At 39.8% G+C, this 18885-nt stretch overlaps 2 protein-coding genes across 2 annotated transcripts; one reads left to right on the forward strand and one right to left on the reverse strand.

The window, feature by feature from the left end:
* The first annotated feature begins 9040 nt into the window (after nt 1–9040).
* On the forward strand, nt 9041–10763 carry ankrd34c (ankyrin repeat domain 34C). The gene has a single exon (XM_023422649.2). It carries the CDS (start codon nt 9087–9089, stop codon nt 10677–10679), a length of 1593 nt encoding a protein of 530 aa, XP_023278417.1. The 5' UTR covers nt 9041–9086; the 3' UTR covers nt 10680–10763.
* Nucleotides 10764–11292: 529 nt separating this feature from the next.
* On the reverse strand, nt 11293–15696 carry LOC111666917 (retinol dehydrogenase 13-like). Its single transcript, XM_023422441.2, has 7 exons — nt 15529–15696; nt 14642–14782; nt 14365–14556; nt 14073–14234; nt 13839–13955; nt 13497–13701; nt 11293–12063 (listed from the first exon to the last, which is right to left on the reverse strand). Exons 1-7 carry the CDS (start codon nt 15593–15595, stop codon nt 11967–11969), a joined length of 981 nt encoding a protein of 326 aa, XP_023278209.1. The 5' UTR covers nt 15596–15696; the 3' UTR covers nt 11293–11966.
* Nucleotides 15697–18885: the final 3189 nt, after the last annotated feature.

An 18885-nucleotide genomic window follows, 5' to 3' on the forward strand; every position in this document is an offset into this window, starting at 1 on the left:
GAGAGCCCAGTGTAATGAAAAGGGCCTACACCAGTTCATCCTCCATCTGCTCAAAGACTGAATCATTTTAAAAAAACACGCAGAGCTGCACAAATCAATATTTTTTTTATATTAGCAACAAACCAAACGTCTATGTGTGGCTACAAAATGAATACAGTGGAGCATTTAGCAGCTAAAGAGCTTCTAAGGCATTGGTGGGGACCAAAAACAACTAAAACAAGACTTTTGATTGACTGATTATTGGACTTGATTTCATCAGGTGTCCAGAAACACAACTCTAAGTGAATGCTATTGTTGCTCAGTGTCTGAATAAGAAACTGTTTGCCAAGATGTTCATCGGTAACGTAATAAGATGATCAATGTTGTGTTTTCATCTCCCAAGTGGCCAAAAAATCAATTGATGTATCTTTAATGGTGAAGCATGGCTAAAACAGTAATGGGTTTCACAGATTTAGTGTGGTACTTCACGTCCATCGCTGCTTTGACTCTCCATGTGGTCTAAGCTGCTTGTCATATTCTGTGTCGTTTCATTCTTTAGACTTATACTGTATGACACAAGATATTTATTTATTTATTTGAATTTATTTCAGACTTCTGTGCACAGCAGTCTAGTCTGGATTCTTTGTTTTAAAATGTACATAATGAAGACTGGCCATGCTGTAAGTGTCTGTGCAACAGTCAGTGGTTAACATTAACAAACTAGACTCCCAACACCATACTACTAAGGTGTTGTTTGGTTATTCAGGACAAGTCCTCTTTAAAGGGATCTCAGGGATCTCAGGATTTCAGAGAGTGGTGAGAAGATACTTTAATGTTACACATCAAAGTTTGTTTACAGGTGTTGGGTGATGAGTACTACTATATATGTGGAAAAAAAGTTGTATAAAGTCTTTTGTGGCTCCAGAGGGAGCTGTGTGAAGTTTTTGACAGACATTGGTTGGGTGTGAGTACAAAAAAAAAAGAAAAAAGAGATAGAAAGAAGTGACCTCAACTCAAATCTGTGTGTGGACGGTTGATTTGCATTGTGGGAAATGAAGTTCTCTCCCACCATGTTATAGGAATGCAATACTAAACGGGTGGGGTCCTCTTTTTAATACTTAACTCCAGGCTTTTATACATCATAGCTGAAGGTGCATAAAGTATGAAGGAGCAGTTCAGTATCTGTTGCACCTTGGATGACACAATCAAGCACTGGTCTAACTGAATACAAGACATTTCACAACGTTGTTTTACGATTGAAACCACCTGCCTGAACTACTAACCAAACTGCAAGCAGCGTGGATTTTAATACTGTACATCTTACCTACAGATCATTTGGGCAGAAAACGGATTTAAGCTCTTAAAGCTGGCACTCTTTTTTGAAACCCTCTTCTGTGATTGCTAACAATTAATGACTTTTCAGTCCACTTTTGCTTTTAAAGTGACTGTAGATGGAAGTTAGAAAGACAAAGAGTAAATGGTGCTATTCTAGTATGATTGAATCCCAGGCTGCTGTGACTGCTTAGAGAGGTGATCTTCCTCTGGGATGTGGAGTGCTGTGAGGCAAAGATAACTGGTTCTTATCTCAATCTGCTCAGTCAGGTATGAGAGCTCCTGGCCCAGGGGAGCACTAGCAGAGATCTCAGTGCTATGGGCCTCATGAGCACACTGGGAACCAGAGTGTAGATGAATTTTCGCTTTCCTTTAACTGAGCATAATGTATTTTAATTATGTCTATTATCTTCCTTGCTCTGAGCATTTTTGCTACTAGGCTAGCAGCCAGATCACTGTGGTTGTGTATTGTTGTCATGGCTGTTTTGAATTGAAATCAGAGAGGAAAAGGGATTAAAAACCAGGAGAGTTGTGATTCATGCAGAGAGAGCCCTCACTGGCTCTGCCTCCTGTTGGACACTGTGATACCACTCCTGCCTGGGTTGTGTGTGCAAACAGCAGGACACAAACAAAGATAGCTCTGCCAATTGTGTCAGCTAAAGCTCTCAGATTTAGAGTGACCGAGAGCGTGAGGGATATGCAGGTGATACTATGCTCTCAACACCAGGAAGCTGATTGATTGCTTTTTAAAAGTTCTTGTTCGCCTCATGCAGTCATTTGACATAAAAAAAACTTTGTTTAGGTTAATTCAGATCAATGCCTGCTTATTGACATGACTATCAATGACTGAATGGCAATGTCATACAGTCAATCTGGGATGACATCGCCCCAGGATGAACTGTAACTTAAATGATCCCCAGACTTTTCACTGAGCGCCATTTATTTGGTCCAGTACTTTGGTTTATAGCAAATGTCAGCATGCTAACAGGCTACAAATAAGATTATGAATATAGTAAACTTAACTGCTAAACACAGACATGTTAACTTTGTCACTGTTAACATTTAAGCATATAAATGTTCGCATTTAGCGCAAAGTCTCACAGAGATGCTAGCATGGCTGAAGATGACTCGACCTTATTTAACAACCTGTATGTGCAAGCTTTATGGAAGAGCAGATCAGAAAGTGCGTGTAAGAGCAGCTAGTCTCTGAGGAGTTGGAATGTATTCGGTGTGACAGCTTTCACTGTCTCACAGCACCTTTCTTACAGCACCCAGCAATAATTACTGACTTGTGTTTGTCCTCTGGTACCTGCCAGCTCTTCCCACCTCCTAACACAGCCGATCAGACCCAGCTGCAACAGGCTCGTGTTGTCTTCCACAGTCTCTTATTAGGAACCAGGTACAATCATTTCTCTAAACAAATGCTCCATTCACCAGCCTTTTATTGTTGGAGCTGTTATAGCTGAACAAACACTTATTTAAATTTATTAGAGGAGATGTATAAAGAGATGTAAAATTTAGCCTACTATATCCTGATACGGTTGATTCAGTTGCTCAGTGATTAATTATGGATGTACCCAGTGGAGCATGATTCAGTCTTAAATTAATAGGTGGCAGGTATTCTGCCTTGCAGCCATGTGTATGAGGCTTCAGATCTATTGTTAGTTTTGTCACCTAGAGAGGACTCATTTTGCAGAGGCCAAGCTGATCCTGTTTGGTCCTGTCATGTCTGATTCTGCAGATGAGCCCTGACATCCTCAAGGATGGACAGGAATAATTTGACGTCACCGACAACAACAGACACAGAAAAAGCTCTTTCTCCACCTTGTGCTGCAGAGGAGGTGTATTTTGGTCAGAGTGCCTCATGGTGTCAAAGACGTCACAGTCTCAGGGGTGTGAACCACGAGCAGAGTGAAGTTCTCTAACTCACTGTCAGAACTTCCACTCATCCACGCTGATGTACCCACATACTCCGACAGACCCAAACTTCTGACAGATACAGTTGTTTTTTTCCTGCCTTATTCTACATAAATCACTCAGTGACTAGTGCTGATATTTAAATGGATTAGAAGAAAAAAAAAATCTTTAAACCGAAAGCTGTTGAATGCCCAGTAATGATACACAGATAGGTTTCCTTGGACGTGTATTGATGGCTGTGTATTTACTCTGCAGGGTTTCATTAGATAATGTATTTGATAGCAGCGAGAGTTTCTGCTCTCTGCTCGATGGGGGGCAGACGCATCGGTAAGCTTTTGATTTGGTGGTGTGAACAGAGGTGTGACGGATCCTACCAAAACATCAATTTTACAACTAATTAATTTTGTAGTTAGTGAGGCTGCTGTACAGAATCAAAAAATTTGCCAGAAACTACACCAGAAAAATTGTCGAAACACTTACAGGGAAGAAAAACGATCAAGAAACATGACAAGAGAGTGGGAGAGAATGAGTGCTCGGTTTGGATATTGATGGTAAAATTTTTGATAATGTTAACAATACTGTCATCTGTGGATATATCTTGACCACTTTATAAGGGTTAGGGGACAACCATAAAGGTGTCTATTCCAATATCCAATTAAAGGCTCAACAACAACTCCTAATAAGTGGGATGTAGAGTTGATAAGCAACCAATTCTGCAGCAAAAAGCCCTCTGCTTCATTAGGAGGATGTTGAGCTAAAACAGAAAATTCAACACGGACGACATCAAAGTGCCTACTCTGCAATATGAGTAACAAACTCCTTATTAGATATGCACCAATCTCCTAGGATACGGCCGACATACACAATGATCAGCCAGCAAAACTGTTGCCTGTATAATGCTCTTGAATAATGCTCTACTCAATTACTGCTCTGCCAGAAGGGCAGGTGTTGGTTTGCACTGTGAGATGTGAAAGAACAGAGGGAGTGATGAAGGGGAAGGAGGCAGAAGAGGAGTGGAACCATTTCAAGATTTCAAGTATGAGAAAGTAACACTTCTCAATATGAAAAGATCAAAGTGTTGAAAATGTGTTATACTTCATGGGATATAATCAAGGGTGGATGAGGGAGGGAAAAAAAATCACTTGCAGCATATGTGAGGGGTGGCAGGTTTTTAAGCTGCACTGGAGGCATTTTCTTAAATCTGCCGAGGTAGGAGGGCGGCATGAAGCCGTCCGGTGCAAAGCTGCAGCAGGGTTCGTGCCAGTTCATTGCTGTCGCAGCCCACACATTCGCTTGATACAATCGCAGAGACACCAAATGCCATGAGAATGTCAAACTCAGTCTTTAAAGAGACAACCAGCACAGAGGAAGAAACACAAACAGCACCACAGCAACAGAGGATATACACCATGGAAAAACGTGTCGAAATGTAAATGGGGAAGTCAAGATGACAGCAGCAGATATCTTATGAAAGAAGAAATCCAAATCAGTCCTACAATGGAGCAATGGAGATGTGGTCTGGGCTCAATTCAGATTCAGATACACACCGTTTTCCGATCTCAATCAGTGTGTATCAAAAATCTATCCTCTTCAGTCTTCAGTCTTTTAAAGGAAAAGTTTGACATTTTGGGAAAGAGGTGTATTCGCTTTCTGGCCAAGAGTTAGATATATGTATGCTAAATATAAAGCCACCTCCAGCAGCCTGTTAGCTTAGCTTAGTACAAAGACTGAAAACAGCCACAAAAATCCACAAACCGAAGTGTAAAAACAACAAATTTACATTTTATGAGGTATGCGTCTTGACCAAGAAATAGTTTGGCAATTAAGCCCCTGTAAAACGCATATTGTCGTTTTTACACTATGGGTTTGCACAGATTTAAAAAAAGACAAACCCTTGTTTCTAGTCTTCATGCTAAGCTAAGCTAACCAGCTGATAGCTGTAGCTTCATATTTAGCACACAGACATGACAGTGGTATCAATCTTATTGTCTCACTCTCTGCCAGATTTTGACCAAATCAGCCACTGTTTAAGTGAGGCTTGCTGATGAATTAATGTATACTTCACAGATGTCACTGATGCTGCAATGAGCTGTCATATCTAACACCTTCAGAATTCAGATAAAATGTATTTTTTTTACAGAAATTTTCTAGGCAGACTTAAAATCTACACACATATATATAACCCATCACCCTTGGTTATGCTGAAAAAGACAGCAAGCAGCACATCCATATTTGAAGGTAATAAGAGACTTGGAGAGTCAGACAAATGCAAGTAGCATGGGACTGTAAGGGTTAAAGTCTAAAAATATAAAGAGGGTGACATATCAGCAGAACTTTATTTTTTAAAACTTGGCTGACATCATTGTTGAATTTCCCACCATCCTCTGATAAGCGAGTGAAGCCAGACATTTAGTCAACATAAGATTTTAAAAATAGACATGGTGGCCAATTCAGGGTCTGGCATCAGGGTAATCAATTCCAGATTTCATACATTCTTTTCCACTTATTTATATTTTCATTGTATTTCAATCCATTTCCATTGCCATTTCTTTTTTTTCTTGAATGTTGACATTAGTTATCGAGTGAATGCTAGACATCACGTTTCCTGCTGCTGACTACTTCAGGAGACTGACTCTAAATTTGATGACTGTTGATAACTTTTACATGTACTTTGTCAGGATCTATAAATAGTCGCAGAGCTACTGAAGTCTGTTGAGTAAAAGTCTCACAATGCAGACAGAAGAAATGGTTATATTTAGATGTGAGGGGAGGAAGAGCAGCAGCTGCGATGTAAGATATCTGAAAATGGAAACTGCTCCCAGGGGTGACAGCGCTTATTCTCTCCACTTTAATTATTTATTTTCCCTTTAATATACCGCCAACGACAGCAGCATTGGGGCAAAGATCATACTGCATGAGGACTGCTGACGTCCCACTGGCTTCCCGTGCTAATGAATGTGTCTAAACCAGTGAACTTTGGCCCTTGTCTGGTCTCTGGTCCATCATGTCCCTGTGGACAGAAGGTCTATCCATGATACAGGTTATTTCCAGTCAAGTGCACCAAAATTCAAATGGCATAACTGATGCACTTTGGGCCTCAGTTGTTATAATAAAAACTATGAATTTGGAGGCATATATCACAGTTTTCATCAAGTTGTTTGATACTTAGAATAGTCACTGTCCTCTTCTAGATATAAAAACAATATTTTATACAAGCCTTCATTCATTTACTTTGACCAAATAAACATATTTGACCAAATCAAGACCAGATCTTTGCATAGACATTTGTATCATAATGCCTCTTGAATGGGAGAGGACACATTCGTTTGACTTGGTGACTACAGTATGTGCTATTTTAAAAAACCACCTTCTCCATGTGCCTTGTAAACAACATGTCCCCACGGGCTGAGAAGGCAATCACAGGTGAGAAATCACTGCCAGCATTGACGACTCCAGTCCTTAGACGTCAAGTGTTTGGATGGGTAATAAAGTGATTAGTCCCAGTCTCAGAGGAAAAGAGCAGGGGTCAGAGGACTAATGATCGAACATTGTGGTGGTTGTGGCTTACTTGTGTAAGTGTGAAAAAAGACACCATCATCAAAAAAAAAGAAAAAAGAATTTGAGTAAATGCCATAAAAGCCTCCCGGTCCTTGATGGAATGTAAAATGTCTGATGTACCTGTTCCTTGCAGGGCTGAGAACATCACTGTTCTCATTAGAAACTGCTTCTGTGCTGTCTCATAGCAACCTAAAAATAGAAATGTCCCTATTAGGCTGTATAGCTGTGATGGCTGCTACAAGTTTTGGCCTCTTTAATTGTGCAGTAAATATATATAGGTGTGAAATGTTTTTGCTTTGTCTCTTAATTTATTGAGCAGTGAAAGCTGCCACTCAGAGACACAGCTGGTTGGAGATTTGCATAAATGAGCACAAATTATGAACTGAAATAATCACTGTTTAGAAAATATGACAGCTGATTTTAATATGTAAGAAAGCCCCATGAATGTGACTTATTGGCATTTCCTATAGTGTGATGGTGATCCAGAGCAAATTTCTTCTTTCACATTTTCCCAGCTGAATTGTCTTAGCTATGCCCTTTAGTGCATTGCAGGTAGGAGTCCTGCCTTTACTCTAACAACAGGCATTGATGTTCCACACTGCTGACAGATTAAAGATTATTTATAGCGCAGACTCACTATCTGAGGCATGGCTTCCCAAATTTAAAAAAAAACAAAAAAAAACTGCGTAACCAGCAACCACTGCAAAACTGCTATCCCCTCATTTCCATTATGTGTAGGCCCAACTGTGCTTTCATTTACAAATTGTCCTTTTGAAATGATTAAATTTAAGCGCACACACGTACACACACACACACACACACACACACACACACACACACACACACACACACACACACACACACACAGACAACATTTACATGTCGTTTTGTTTGTGTCCTGCAGATATAGGAAGATCAGGACAGAGGTTTTCATCAGACGCAATTTATTTTGGTCGACTCTGACGTCAAGAGAATACACGTTTCATTCAACAAGCAAGACAGTAAGTTATTTATAACCCGCAGCGTCTCCAGGTTGTGATCCTTGAGTGCGCAGTGAAAGGAATACTCCCCATTGGACTGATGTAGTGTGCCTCCATAACAAAAGCCTCACAGCTCCTGTGCTATGGTGCCAGAAAGGTACGGCACCCTGTAACCTAAACCAGGACGCATCGATGGGAACCGTCACGGATGAAAAATAGGGCTATTGCGAAGAACTGCAACAAACTTTCTGTCTTGAATAATTAATTTTACCCCGATTTCTCCCCTTTTACGAGACAAACACTTGGTACTTTGAGCATGGAAAGCCTTTCCTCCGACCAGGTAAGAGAATTAGCAGACGCTTAAGTTGCTCTGCGAAATTATTCAACAACAAAATGATTGAAAACTAAGGTAAATTAATTCAACTTTAAGTCGTTTTCTTGCGTCGCTGCTCTTTTCATCTTAAAGGAGGCTGGTATAACTGGATGAACTTCTTACAATATACATAACATACAATCTATGGATAATGTTTGAAAATCAATATTTACATTATAAATAACATTTCACATGCAGAATTGAACAGAGAATGACATGACCAACCCTACAATGTGTAATGGAGCGCGCCTCTGTCGCCAAGTTATTCAAAATGAGAACCATGGACAGCGACTCTTATTTCACGTCGCCTGTCTGCACTGATGTTTATATTGTCAGTATTTCAAATTAAGATTTAATATAAAAATCCATCTGACGTGCAATCTCGTAGACGGATTTTGTTCGAATAAAAAGATGAACAATGCTGGTGTTTTTACGCACTTATTGGTTTGTGGATGCGTTTGCTCGTCGCTCGTCCCTCTCCCATAAATATAATGGAAAAGGACACCAGGAAGCTGCTGTTCTGACAATGCTGCATACATAAACTTTGATTTTGATATCCAAATATTATTGCCTGATCATCCATCAATAGTGTTTGTGAATCTAACAGGTGCTGTTACCATGCTGTCTCGGTGCATGCACTTGATTTTTGGCCATGTGAATGATTAGTTTCCACTACATTTTGCACATATTATCTCCATCCGAACTATTAAATAAAGAATATATTTCCATATCAGAAATCTGTAATTGTAAGTTATATTTTTTAACTTTTATGTAGTAACAGACTGCCACCTGCTGGTGGTGATGGTTTGGCAAATTAGAGGAACAAACACAATCTTGAATGTGACAATACAAAGATTTTGTGGTGTAAGCTGAACTACTTCACTGATTTGTTCAAAGGGCTGTGAGCTGTAAGTTCAACACTGAGAAGATCTGTGATTGGCTGGGAGATGGCAGATATACTGGAGCTGCGGACTGATGGAAACTCACTCCTGAAGGCAGTATGGCTCAGACGCTTGAGACTCACCCGGCTCCTGCTGGAAGGGGGTGCATATATCAACGAGAGCAATGAGCGTGGAGAGACACCGCTCATGGTGGCGTGCATGTCCACACACACTGACCAGCAGAGTGTAAGTAAGTCAAAGCTGGTGAAATATTTGCTGGACAACCAAGCAGACCCCAACATACAGGACAAGACAGGTAGGACAGCTCTAATGCACGCCTGCATCCACAAGGCTGGACACGAGGTGGTGGATCACCTGCTGACCAACGGAGCTGATCCCAGTCTGGAGGACAGGAGTGGAGCTTCAGCCCTGGTCTACGCCATCAATGCAGATGATAAGCAGACACTAAAACTGCTCCTGGATGCATGCAAAGCTAAAGGGAAGGAGGTCATCATAATCACCACAGACAAGTCACCATCTGGTACTAAAACTACCAAACAGTACCTAAATGTCCCCCCGTCACCAGAGCTGGATGAGAGGTCCCCTCCAGCATACTGCACCTCTCCCTCTGATATTGATGTTACTGCATCTCCCACACCTGAGCAAGAGCAACAAAACACAGTCTTCAGTTTCCAGACGAAGCTGAAAACATCCAGTTCAGCTGCCAAGCTTGCCAACGGGCCCACATCTCCAACACGGCGGCCTGCGAACCCCAAACGTGCACGCTTGCCTCAGCTGAAAAGGCTGCAGTCGGAGCCTTGGGGGCTGATTGCTCCTTCTGTCCTGGCTGCAGCCGCCGCCCATGAGGAGAGCAAGAAAGCCAGCTCTGATGAGGATGTTGTCACAGGGGTAAACGGACTCTCTCTGAGTAAGAGAGCAGCTTTATCTCGACAGAACAGTGTGGATGGGAAGGACAGTTTATTCCCACTTGTAGGTGAACAGCCCTGCAAAATGACAACCTCACTATCAGTTCCTCCAACATCTAAAGCATCATATGAGAGATCTCTAGGCCAGCACCAGCCGCTGGCACGGCGCAGTACCGTACCCACAGAGCAGGAGAGCAGCAGCTGCAGCGGCAGTGGACTAGCCAGTCTGAGAGACACAATGCATAGGAGACGTCTGGGGAACGATCACTATGACTCAGACTCGCAGCTCTATGCAGACTCTGCGATGTTAGACTCTCCTAAAGTCCCAGTGGAGCGAAGAAAACTAAACACTTCTCCACTAGCGATGCTGACCAGCTCCAGAGAATCTCTTGACAGCAATGCCAGCACATCCTCTCCCAGCTCAGCACGCAGGCGTGCACCTGGCCTCCTGGAGAGGAGAGGCTCGGGCACGCTGCTGCTGGACCACATCTCCCACACCAGGCCCGGCCACCTGCCCCCTCTCAATGTCAACCCCAACCCTCCCATCCCTGATATCGGGGCTTGTAGCAAGCCCTCCTCACCTCTGGCCACAGGTATTAGATCTATAGCTCCAGTAGCACCAAACACACCAAAGAGAGGTGGCCTCAAGTCCAAGAAGAAACTTGTGAGAAGGCACTCTATGCAAGTGGAGCAGATGAAACAGCTTTCTGATTTTGAAGAGCTGGCTCATTAGTCTGTGATGGTGTTTATGCAGCACATACTGTGGGAGTAGAAATGTTAACACCATAAATTGTCAGGAAGTATGCCCATAGGTTCAGTTCACTCATAGCCATCTAGATGTTGAATAATGTATATTTTCTAATATCTATATCTATCTGTATGTGTATATATATATATATATACATATATATGTATATATATATATATATATATATGTGTGTGTATATACATACATATTGAAACTGAGCAATATAGATAGATTTCCTCCCGGTGTTACACCCAACCTTATGGATTATTATCTTTTGACAAAATCTGCTGTTTATGTATTACAGTTTTGAATGTAAATGCCAAGACATGGTACTTTTCCTCTGAACTAGCTCTTACATGATAATGTAATGTGTAGGGAACACACAGGGTATTTTGTGTATTTGTAGCCATCAGGCCACTTGGGTGCCCTTTGTGCATATGTAATTAGCACCATTAATGGATTTTCTTTGAAAAGAAAAAATGTGATGCACTTGTCTAAGATGTAGCTTTGAGTAAGATGAAATTTGACTGTTTGTAGCAAATTTGTACAAAGTGCCTTCAGGATAAAGAAACCTAAAAAAAAGGAGTGGACAGATACATTTTGTGTATTAAGACCATTTTTAATTCATGATGATGTAACCAAAATGTGTTTTATTTCAATATTGTTGGTTTCACATGGAACAAAATGAAGACTCAGAATAGATGTGATGTGAATGAATGAACAATATGCCTTAAGAAACAGGTAAACCAATGGGCTATGTATAACCGCACTTTATTGCCCAGAAGGAAAAAAAAAACTCAAAAAGTTTCTATTAACAGTGTTAAGAAAAACTTTCAAAGCACATGAAATTCTTATATGATGAATTAATGAAACACTGAATGACATTCCAGCCCTTAGTCAACTGAGACATTGGTGAAACTTGTCGATTTTAATGTCATTTCACGCTAATGGCAATCGAGACTAAAGATCACACAGCTTCCATGTAACCTACCTGTGAAGCATTGCTTCTGTTTAAGGAAAAGAAAACATAAGTTAATCGATAGTATTTTTGCAAGTAGTTTGTTGTATATTCTGAATAAATGTCTATGACTTGTGAATATCTGGTGTTTGTTTATTTATTCATTTGTCACATTAAGCAGGAGCTCAGCTGCTAGTAGCCACACAGATGCTCATTAGAACGAGCACCAGTATTTCCTCAGGCCACTTGGAAGTCCATTGGTACTGTGATAATGACAATCATCATCATCGTCATCATCATCGATGTCACTGTGATTATGTCAAACCAACCATAGAGGCACTCAGATCCCACAGCTTCTTGGCAGCTTCATCATCCAGACCCTGGGGGGCTGCTGTTTTAGGGGCGCAGTCGCTGTAATCAGCACAGAATTTAGAGTTAAACACACGACTCGACCTGTTCCTACTGTGCCGAATCAGTCACAGGAACAAGTTATCATGATGAAAGAGGATGGAAATCACAGGGTTTCTTATAATACACTAACACTGCAATTTTGTCCAAGATGATGCTAATTCAGTTAATTCTGTGATAAGCAATATATTAACATCTTTTCCTCCCTATTAAGAAAAAAATGTACCACAGCCAGCAAAATAATTTTCCAAAAAGCAGGAAACAATCAGGATTTTGTATCTATTCACTCGATTATAAAGAACTTTCAATTTCTTAGATTAATAGACAGTAAAGATTAAAATGTGTGAATACAAAAGGTGTAAAAGAGTCTTTCTTTAGTTCCTGCAGAGCAAAATGAACTCATGCACTGATGCTTAATTGTCAAACAGTCATTCACAAGTAAATGGATGAAGTGCTAGAAAGCAGAACAGTTCAGAGTTTGTATAAGAAGGAAATACCCCTTCTGCCAAATCAGGATTACCGACTGGGCAAAGTGGCCAACCGCCTGAAGGCTCCAGATCCCTATTGACCAAGGTTCACTGTTTGCATTACTAAAGCACAATATCCACTAACAAAATTAGGTTCTTACTATTATTACCTTATCTTAAGGTCCTGTCTTGAAAAGTATCCCTGTGCTGAAAAACTAGTTTTAGAGCTGCAATAATCAATATTTTTACGGTATCAATAGATCAATTTATTTTTGTATAGTATGTGAAAGGGGTCCCTCAGTTCTGTGGATCGGTGTTTTGGTTTTCCAGCCTGCAGCCATGCTCTCATCAACTTAGTTTCCATCTGTAGTAGGCAGCTGTTCTCAGCTCAAAAGCTCTGATAAACCCGCTGTGCACTACCTGTCCATTACTAAGTTTAGCAGTTCAAAGTTAACAACCAGCTGGTGAACACTGGTGAACGTGGTGCAGAATTGCATGGCACCTAAAGAGACAGATATTTCCATCAAGAGTGAATTGAGAGCAAGAAAGAGCTACAATGAGGGTGAGTATTGGACCTACATGTATCAGGTGTTGGACCGTGTCTACTGGGTGTGTAAACAGGCAACTATCAGCCAAAATATCGCTTTGCTATAACAATTTAAGGCGATGATATTCCAATATTGTGTTTTCAGTTTGTTCCGCTGCCTCCAAGTGGCCAAAAATAAAATAAATTCAATGCAGCTACTATAAACTATATGCTATACTATATGTATGTGGTATATGTTCTTAAATTTGACCTGTGGTTATACAACAATTTAGCATAAGAATACTGTGCACAGACACAAGAGGGAATTAAGTTAGTTAAGAGCAGCTTATTTCTGTCCTTGTGCCGCCACACAGCCATGAATGACACTATATCTCAATGTACTGCACTGATATTGACTGTCCAACCTCTGTTCGATGACTGACCTGTAGTACAGTCCACTCTGATTCTGCAAACTTTCCTCCACAGCGCAGTAGATGGTTGTCTGTGCCCCTTCTGTTGGAGACTTGATGAGGAACATGAGTGGGGTATATACAACTCTCTTCCACAGGGGCATTGTGGGCCAGAAGTGCCGGCCGAGCTCAGTCCGGATCACTCCAGGGTGGAGGCTGTATGTCGTTACTCCGGTACCTGCAAAATGACAAGACATTGGACATAATATATTCACCTTATTCACAACAGCATAAATCAAAGAGTTGACAGTGGCGTAGATGCAATTTTTTAAATCCTACATAACGTCTAGTGTGAGATATAAAAGGTTTCAGTACCTTGTAGTCTGTTGGACAGTTCCCTTGTAAAGAGGACATTAGCTAGTTTACTTTGTGAGTAGCTTTTCCAAGGGCGGTATTCGTTGTCTTGATTTATGTCATCAAAATAGATTTGACCTGTTGAGTGAAAGTAGAGCACACTTCTTCACAGATGTTGTATTAAACATTAAATTCAACTGAAAGGATGACATTAATGAGAGAAGAAAAAACAACATTTAAACAGAAAAACTGCACCTCTCTCATGAGCTAAACTGGAGACATTGACGATGCGGCTCGGAGCGGACTTCTTCAGCAGATCCAACAGACAGTTTGTCAACAGGAAGTGACCCAAGTGGTTCACGCCAAACTGCATTTCGAAACCCTCTTCAGTCTGCCACTTTGGACAGCTCATAACACCTAAGGGAAAGAATATCAGTGGAAGTTTGTTTGACCTTACCTGTTCATGTAATTACTGTGTACTGTTTTAAAGCTGTTGGAATATGATTTATCACACCGTCAGAGGTCAGATGGGATTTATACATCTTACCTGCATTATTGATGAGAACATCCAGTCGCGCTTCACTTGCAAGGACATCCTTGGCTAGTTGTAGTACTGACTGCAGAGATGCCAAATCCAACTTTTTGACAATCACACTGTCATTTCCGCTCCTCTTCCTCACATCCTCTGCAGCTTTATTAGCTCTGTCCATGTCTCTACAGGCCAAAATGACCCTCGCACCTGTAACACAGCAGCAAGAACTTTTATGTTTTATATTAAATTAGTTATTAAAGGCAAGAACACAAAACCCAGATTAGTCACTAACCCCTTCTAGCCAGGTCAACAGCTGTTTCTTTGCCAATCCCAGTGTTGCCTCCAGTGATCAAGACGACCTTCCCATCCAGCCGGGCTTTGCTGCGACATACTCCACCTGCCATCCATTTCTTCACACCAAAAAGTCCAACTCCTGTTAGAAAAAAATTAATAAAAAGGCCACACAGTTAAAATTATTCATCTCCAGCAATCACAACCCCCTCCACCTAATGGAGACCTAAGTAAACCATTTACAACTTCTACCAAAATATTCTAAAATGTACACACAACAAAGGGAACTATTTAGACAATTAGTTAATCATCTCAGTCATTTTTCATTATGTAAAAATTACTGGCGGTGAAACTGGTTCAAAAATAATAATTTACTTTACCTTTGTTTTTTGTTTTTTTAATCACGACATCTTAAAGGCAATTTTAAGATGCCACTGTGAAAATCTGTTTGACCTAGTTATAAGTCAGTCTTGTCTTCCAAGTTGTTTTGGTACTGCATGTGTTTTAACCTGACTTGACATCCCTTCCATAAGAATATCAAAATGGAAATTTAAGCTTTATTTTGTTTTTATCCTTGAAAAATGAATGGTATGTCAGGGCTATCTATCTATCTATCTATCTATCTATCTATCTATCTATCTATCTATCTATCTATCTATCTATCTATCTATCTATAGCATACAGTGGATAAAGCTGTCAAATTTGCACCACGTGACCATATAAACAACAATCAGGGGAATTATGCCAATGCCATTAACTAAAACATACTGACTATGCTGCATATTATCAGCCATTAGTGAACAGGTATGAACAGACTGTGAGAGCTAGTCGTTTAAAATAACATATATTCTTCCACTAAGAAACTGAAGGTGAGCAAAAATAATTTACCTGTTACTGTGACGAGTGCAATAGTTTTAGGATACTGAAAAACGAACGACCTCATTGCTGTCTGCATAGTCCAACCAATCCCCACACTGTTTATAGTGCTGAATTAGACGTTTGTTGTTAACGAAAAGAAGTGCCCTCTACTACAGCTCTCATTCCGGTACAGCTACATAACGCTCTTCCACCAGGAAGTACCGCCTACAGTCACTCTATAGAGGAATCCTATTGGTTCCTCTTGTTAATCAACTTCTAAAGCTTTGTAGCTTGATTGAATGGTCTGCTTGTTCTGTGCCAAGCAAGGTTTATTTTTGTATTAAAATGAATGAATGAATGAATAATTTGATCTAAAAAAGTGTCTTTCATCCACAAAATACAGTTTAAAGGTTAAAGTTAAAAGTGAAAAGTTATTGAATTTAAAGGGCAGTGAAAAAAATAAATACTAACAAAATAGAAGAAAAAATTAAAGCGAAATTTAAAATAGTACCAGTAAGATTGAGCAGAAGTGTTAAAGTCAGAAAGTGGAACTGGAGAAAGTAATGACAGATTGACAGATTTGAAATAAAACTCTAAAAGGGTGAGTTTTTAATACCTCAATAGTGACCTGTTATTTCTACATGTCGGGTACACAACCACAGAAAGCAGCTTCACTGTATGTTTTTGTTACCAGGGGCATATCTTTGCATCATATCAGCTGCTGTAAATAGTCAAGGGCATCAAACACGAAATTAAAATGCATCCAAAATGTACTGAAAGCCTGTGATTATGATGATATTTTAACTATTCATGATTGAGCTGGATGATGATGATGGCTGATCACCAGGTTTTATTTTTCTGTCACTTGTTTTGTTGTTTGGTTGTAGTATTTTATTTTCTGTTTTATTTATTCTATTATGATGACTATATCTTATGGATAAATCTGTGTATGGTTGCAAGACAAATTTCCTTTTGGAGAAAATAAAGTTAAAGCTTAAGTTTAAAATGAATTGTTACTATAAAACATTACTAAACATTGTTCTAACCACAATTCAAGCCAATCCTCCTGCAGAGGTCACCAGAGACTCACCAACACAGTCTCTGTGCCTTCTAAAGGACTCCAGCAGAGGGAGCAAATTCTTCATATTATGCCCCAGAATGTGTTTTTTTTTTTTTTTTTACATCCACAGTTACCAATCAAGTCTAAGAACAGTGAGAAAGTACTTTATATAGCATCAAATTATATCCTAAACTCCTACAAGCAAATTAAGATGTGTCTCTGCTGTTTCACGAGTAGACAAAAGAAGAAATCCATCAGCAGCAGCAAGATGACAGTAATAAAAGCATCACACCCACAGATGTAAATTAAAGCCTGATCAGAGCTGCAGCTGAGCAGCAACTGATTCTTGAAATAAAACATCGGAGTCCTTGTTTATTGATCAGAGTAAAGTTTTAATGTGTCAAAGCAATAAGTCACCCTTTTCTCTGGGCTTTAAAGTATAAAAGAGTAGGCTAATGAGTCTGGACGGGGACTAAATATAGACCTCTGGGTGGGTTTCAGGGTGACATGTGAGAGTGACTCTTTTCACTGTGGACAACTGCAGAGCATCTGTGAAGGTGGGCAGCATGTAGACATGTTTACATACCATGAGTTCAAAGGTTGCTGTAGAAAGTCAGAGGATTATGTAACTGCCACTGTCCCCTGTCTGACCGCATAACCACATTCTGCATTATAGTCTCTTATTACATTTGCACATGTGCACGACAAGACTGTGCTTTTCAGAGACAACAGCTGACCTTCATTCACCTTCTCTGTAATGTTATAAACACAGGTTGAAAAATGTTATTTTTCATACAGATTGAGACATTGTGTGTTTGTTAATTGCTGCATTTTTATTACATATTTGTATTTCTGACAGTTGTCAGTGCAGGCCTCCTGTTCTCAAATGTAAGAACATTTCAGAGGTGACCTGGTTGTCTCTCTGACTGGTTCACCGCCAAATCAATCATGTGACTGCCCTGCACACTTCCCAGTCTTTCTCCCAGTATGGTAACCTTCCCCTGCTAAAATTAGAGCGCCGTCTGCCGAGACATTTAGGTTGGAATAGAATAGAATACAATAGAATAGAATAGAATAGAATACTTTTAGTGCCATTGTACATGTACACTGAGATTTAGTGTGCTGTATCGTGCAACAGGAGGATTTAAAAATTTAATATAAATATGAGTTTAGAGAAAAAAGATAAGAAGGCATGGAAAGGAATTAAGATTTTGTTGAGGAGGTTTACAGCTCTGGGATAATAACTGTTCCTCCAGATGATTTGGAGTCTCAGTAAATTTGACAATTTGACACAGCTCACACAGGTTTATTTGTGTGCTAACAATAGTCTTTGAGCACCCATCTGTCTAATGACATAGTAGATTTTTAATGAGGTAAACAGCTATTATTTCACAACCTTATCTGTAAGCTCTGTATACTTCTTATATATGCATAGATCAGCTGAGCAATGAATAGTTGACTTACACAGTTTTACTTCCCTGTGTCATAAGGTGCATTTAAATGGGCTCTTATCTTTCTAATAATAAAGTGTGATGCATTCAGAGGTGGTAAATACTTTAAAAGAAATCAGAACATGGCTTCAGGTCAGTTAATTATCAAACAATTGTTAGAGTAATATCATAAAAGCACAAATTGTATTTTGTTTGTTTGTTTGTTTGTTTTTAGTCCCTATTCTTGCCACTCACATCTTTGCATTTAGTTTACAGAATAAATTATAGGGCTGAATCAATAACATCCCATTTATCTTGAATGTCTGCGGAGATGGCACAGTCATGTGATAATGAAATTATTATGAATGTTATTTATTTTATCATCATTGTTATCATAATTTTCAAAAAATAGAATCATAATATTTCTACAAACACAAACTTGAGAGTCACAAAGTCAGACAGGCAAGGTGTTGGTCAGCTTTTAAAGAGGCTTTTAAGGACTCCCTTTTAAAGGGGCATGTCAGTGATTTTACTGTTAAGATTATTTGACAGAGATATGCTTACTACTCAGCTTGTGAATACAGTTAAACAATGTCCTCTATGGCTCCGGAGGAAGTTTCCCAAAGTTTGAAAAATAACCTTGTTGATGTCACCAGGGTTATTTGGGAATGGGCTTGCATAGGGATTTTCAAATTTACAACAGAGAGACTGCATGACAAACTAGGGGTGTGGAGTTTGAAAGACATGAACATTTTCCAGGAGTCAACAAATGATGCTACTGATGTACATTGTTGGAAATGTAGGGTCCAGAGTTTTGGGGGCTCGACCTATAATAAGACTAAAAGTCAGGGAATCTCCGCTTCTATTGCATCGATTTTGATGATCTTAAAAAGAAAT

Source organism: Seriola lalandi, unplaced genomic scaffold, assembly GCF_002814215.2.
Source record: "Seriola lalandi dorsalis isolate HSWRI2012SDOR001 ecotype SW California unplaced genomic scaffold, Sedor1 jcf7180002054682, whole genome shotgun sequence".
Lineage (NCBI taxonomy): Eukaryota > Metazoa > Chordata > Actinopteri > Carangiformes > Carangidae > Seriola > Seriola lalandi.

Coding starts and splice junctions, on each gene's coding strand:
- LOC111666917 (XM_023422441.2), bottom strand. CDS start 15,595: ATGCAGACAGCAATGAGGTCGTTCGTTTTTCAGTATCCTAAAACTATT. Junction 14,235..14,364: donor TGTTCTCATCAATAATGCAG/GTAAGATGTATA, acceptor TCTTTCCCTTAG/GTGTTATGAGCTGTCCAAAG. Junction 13,702..13,838: donor ACTGTCCAACAGACTACAAG/GTACTGAAACCT, acceptor GTCATTTTGCAG/GTACCGGAGTAACGACATAC.
- ankrd34c (XM_023422649.2), top strand. CDS start 9,087: ATGGCAGATATACTGGAGCTGCGGACTGATGGAAACTCACTCCTGAAG.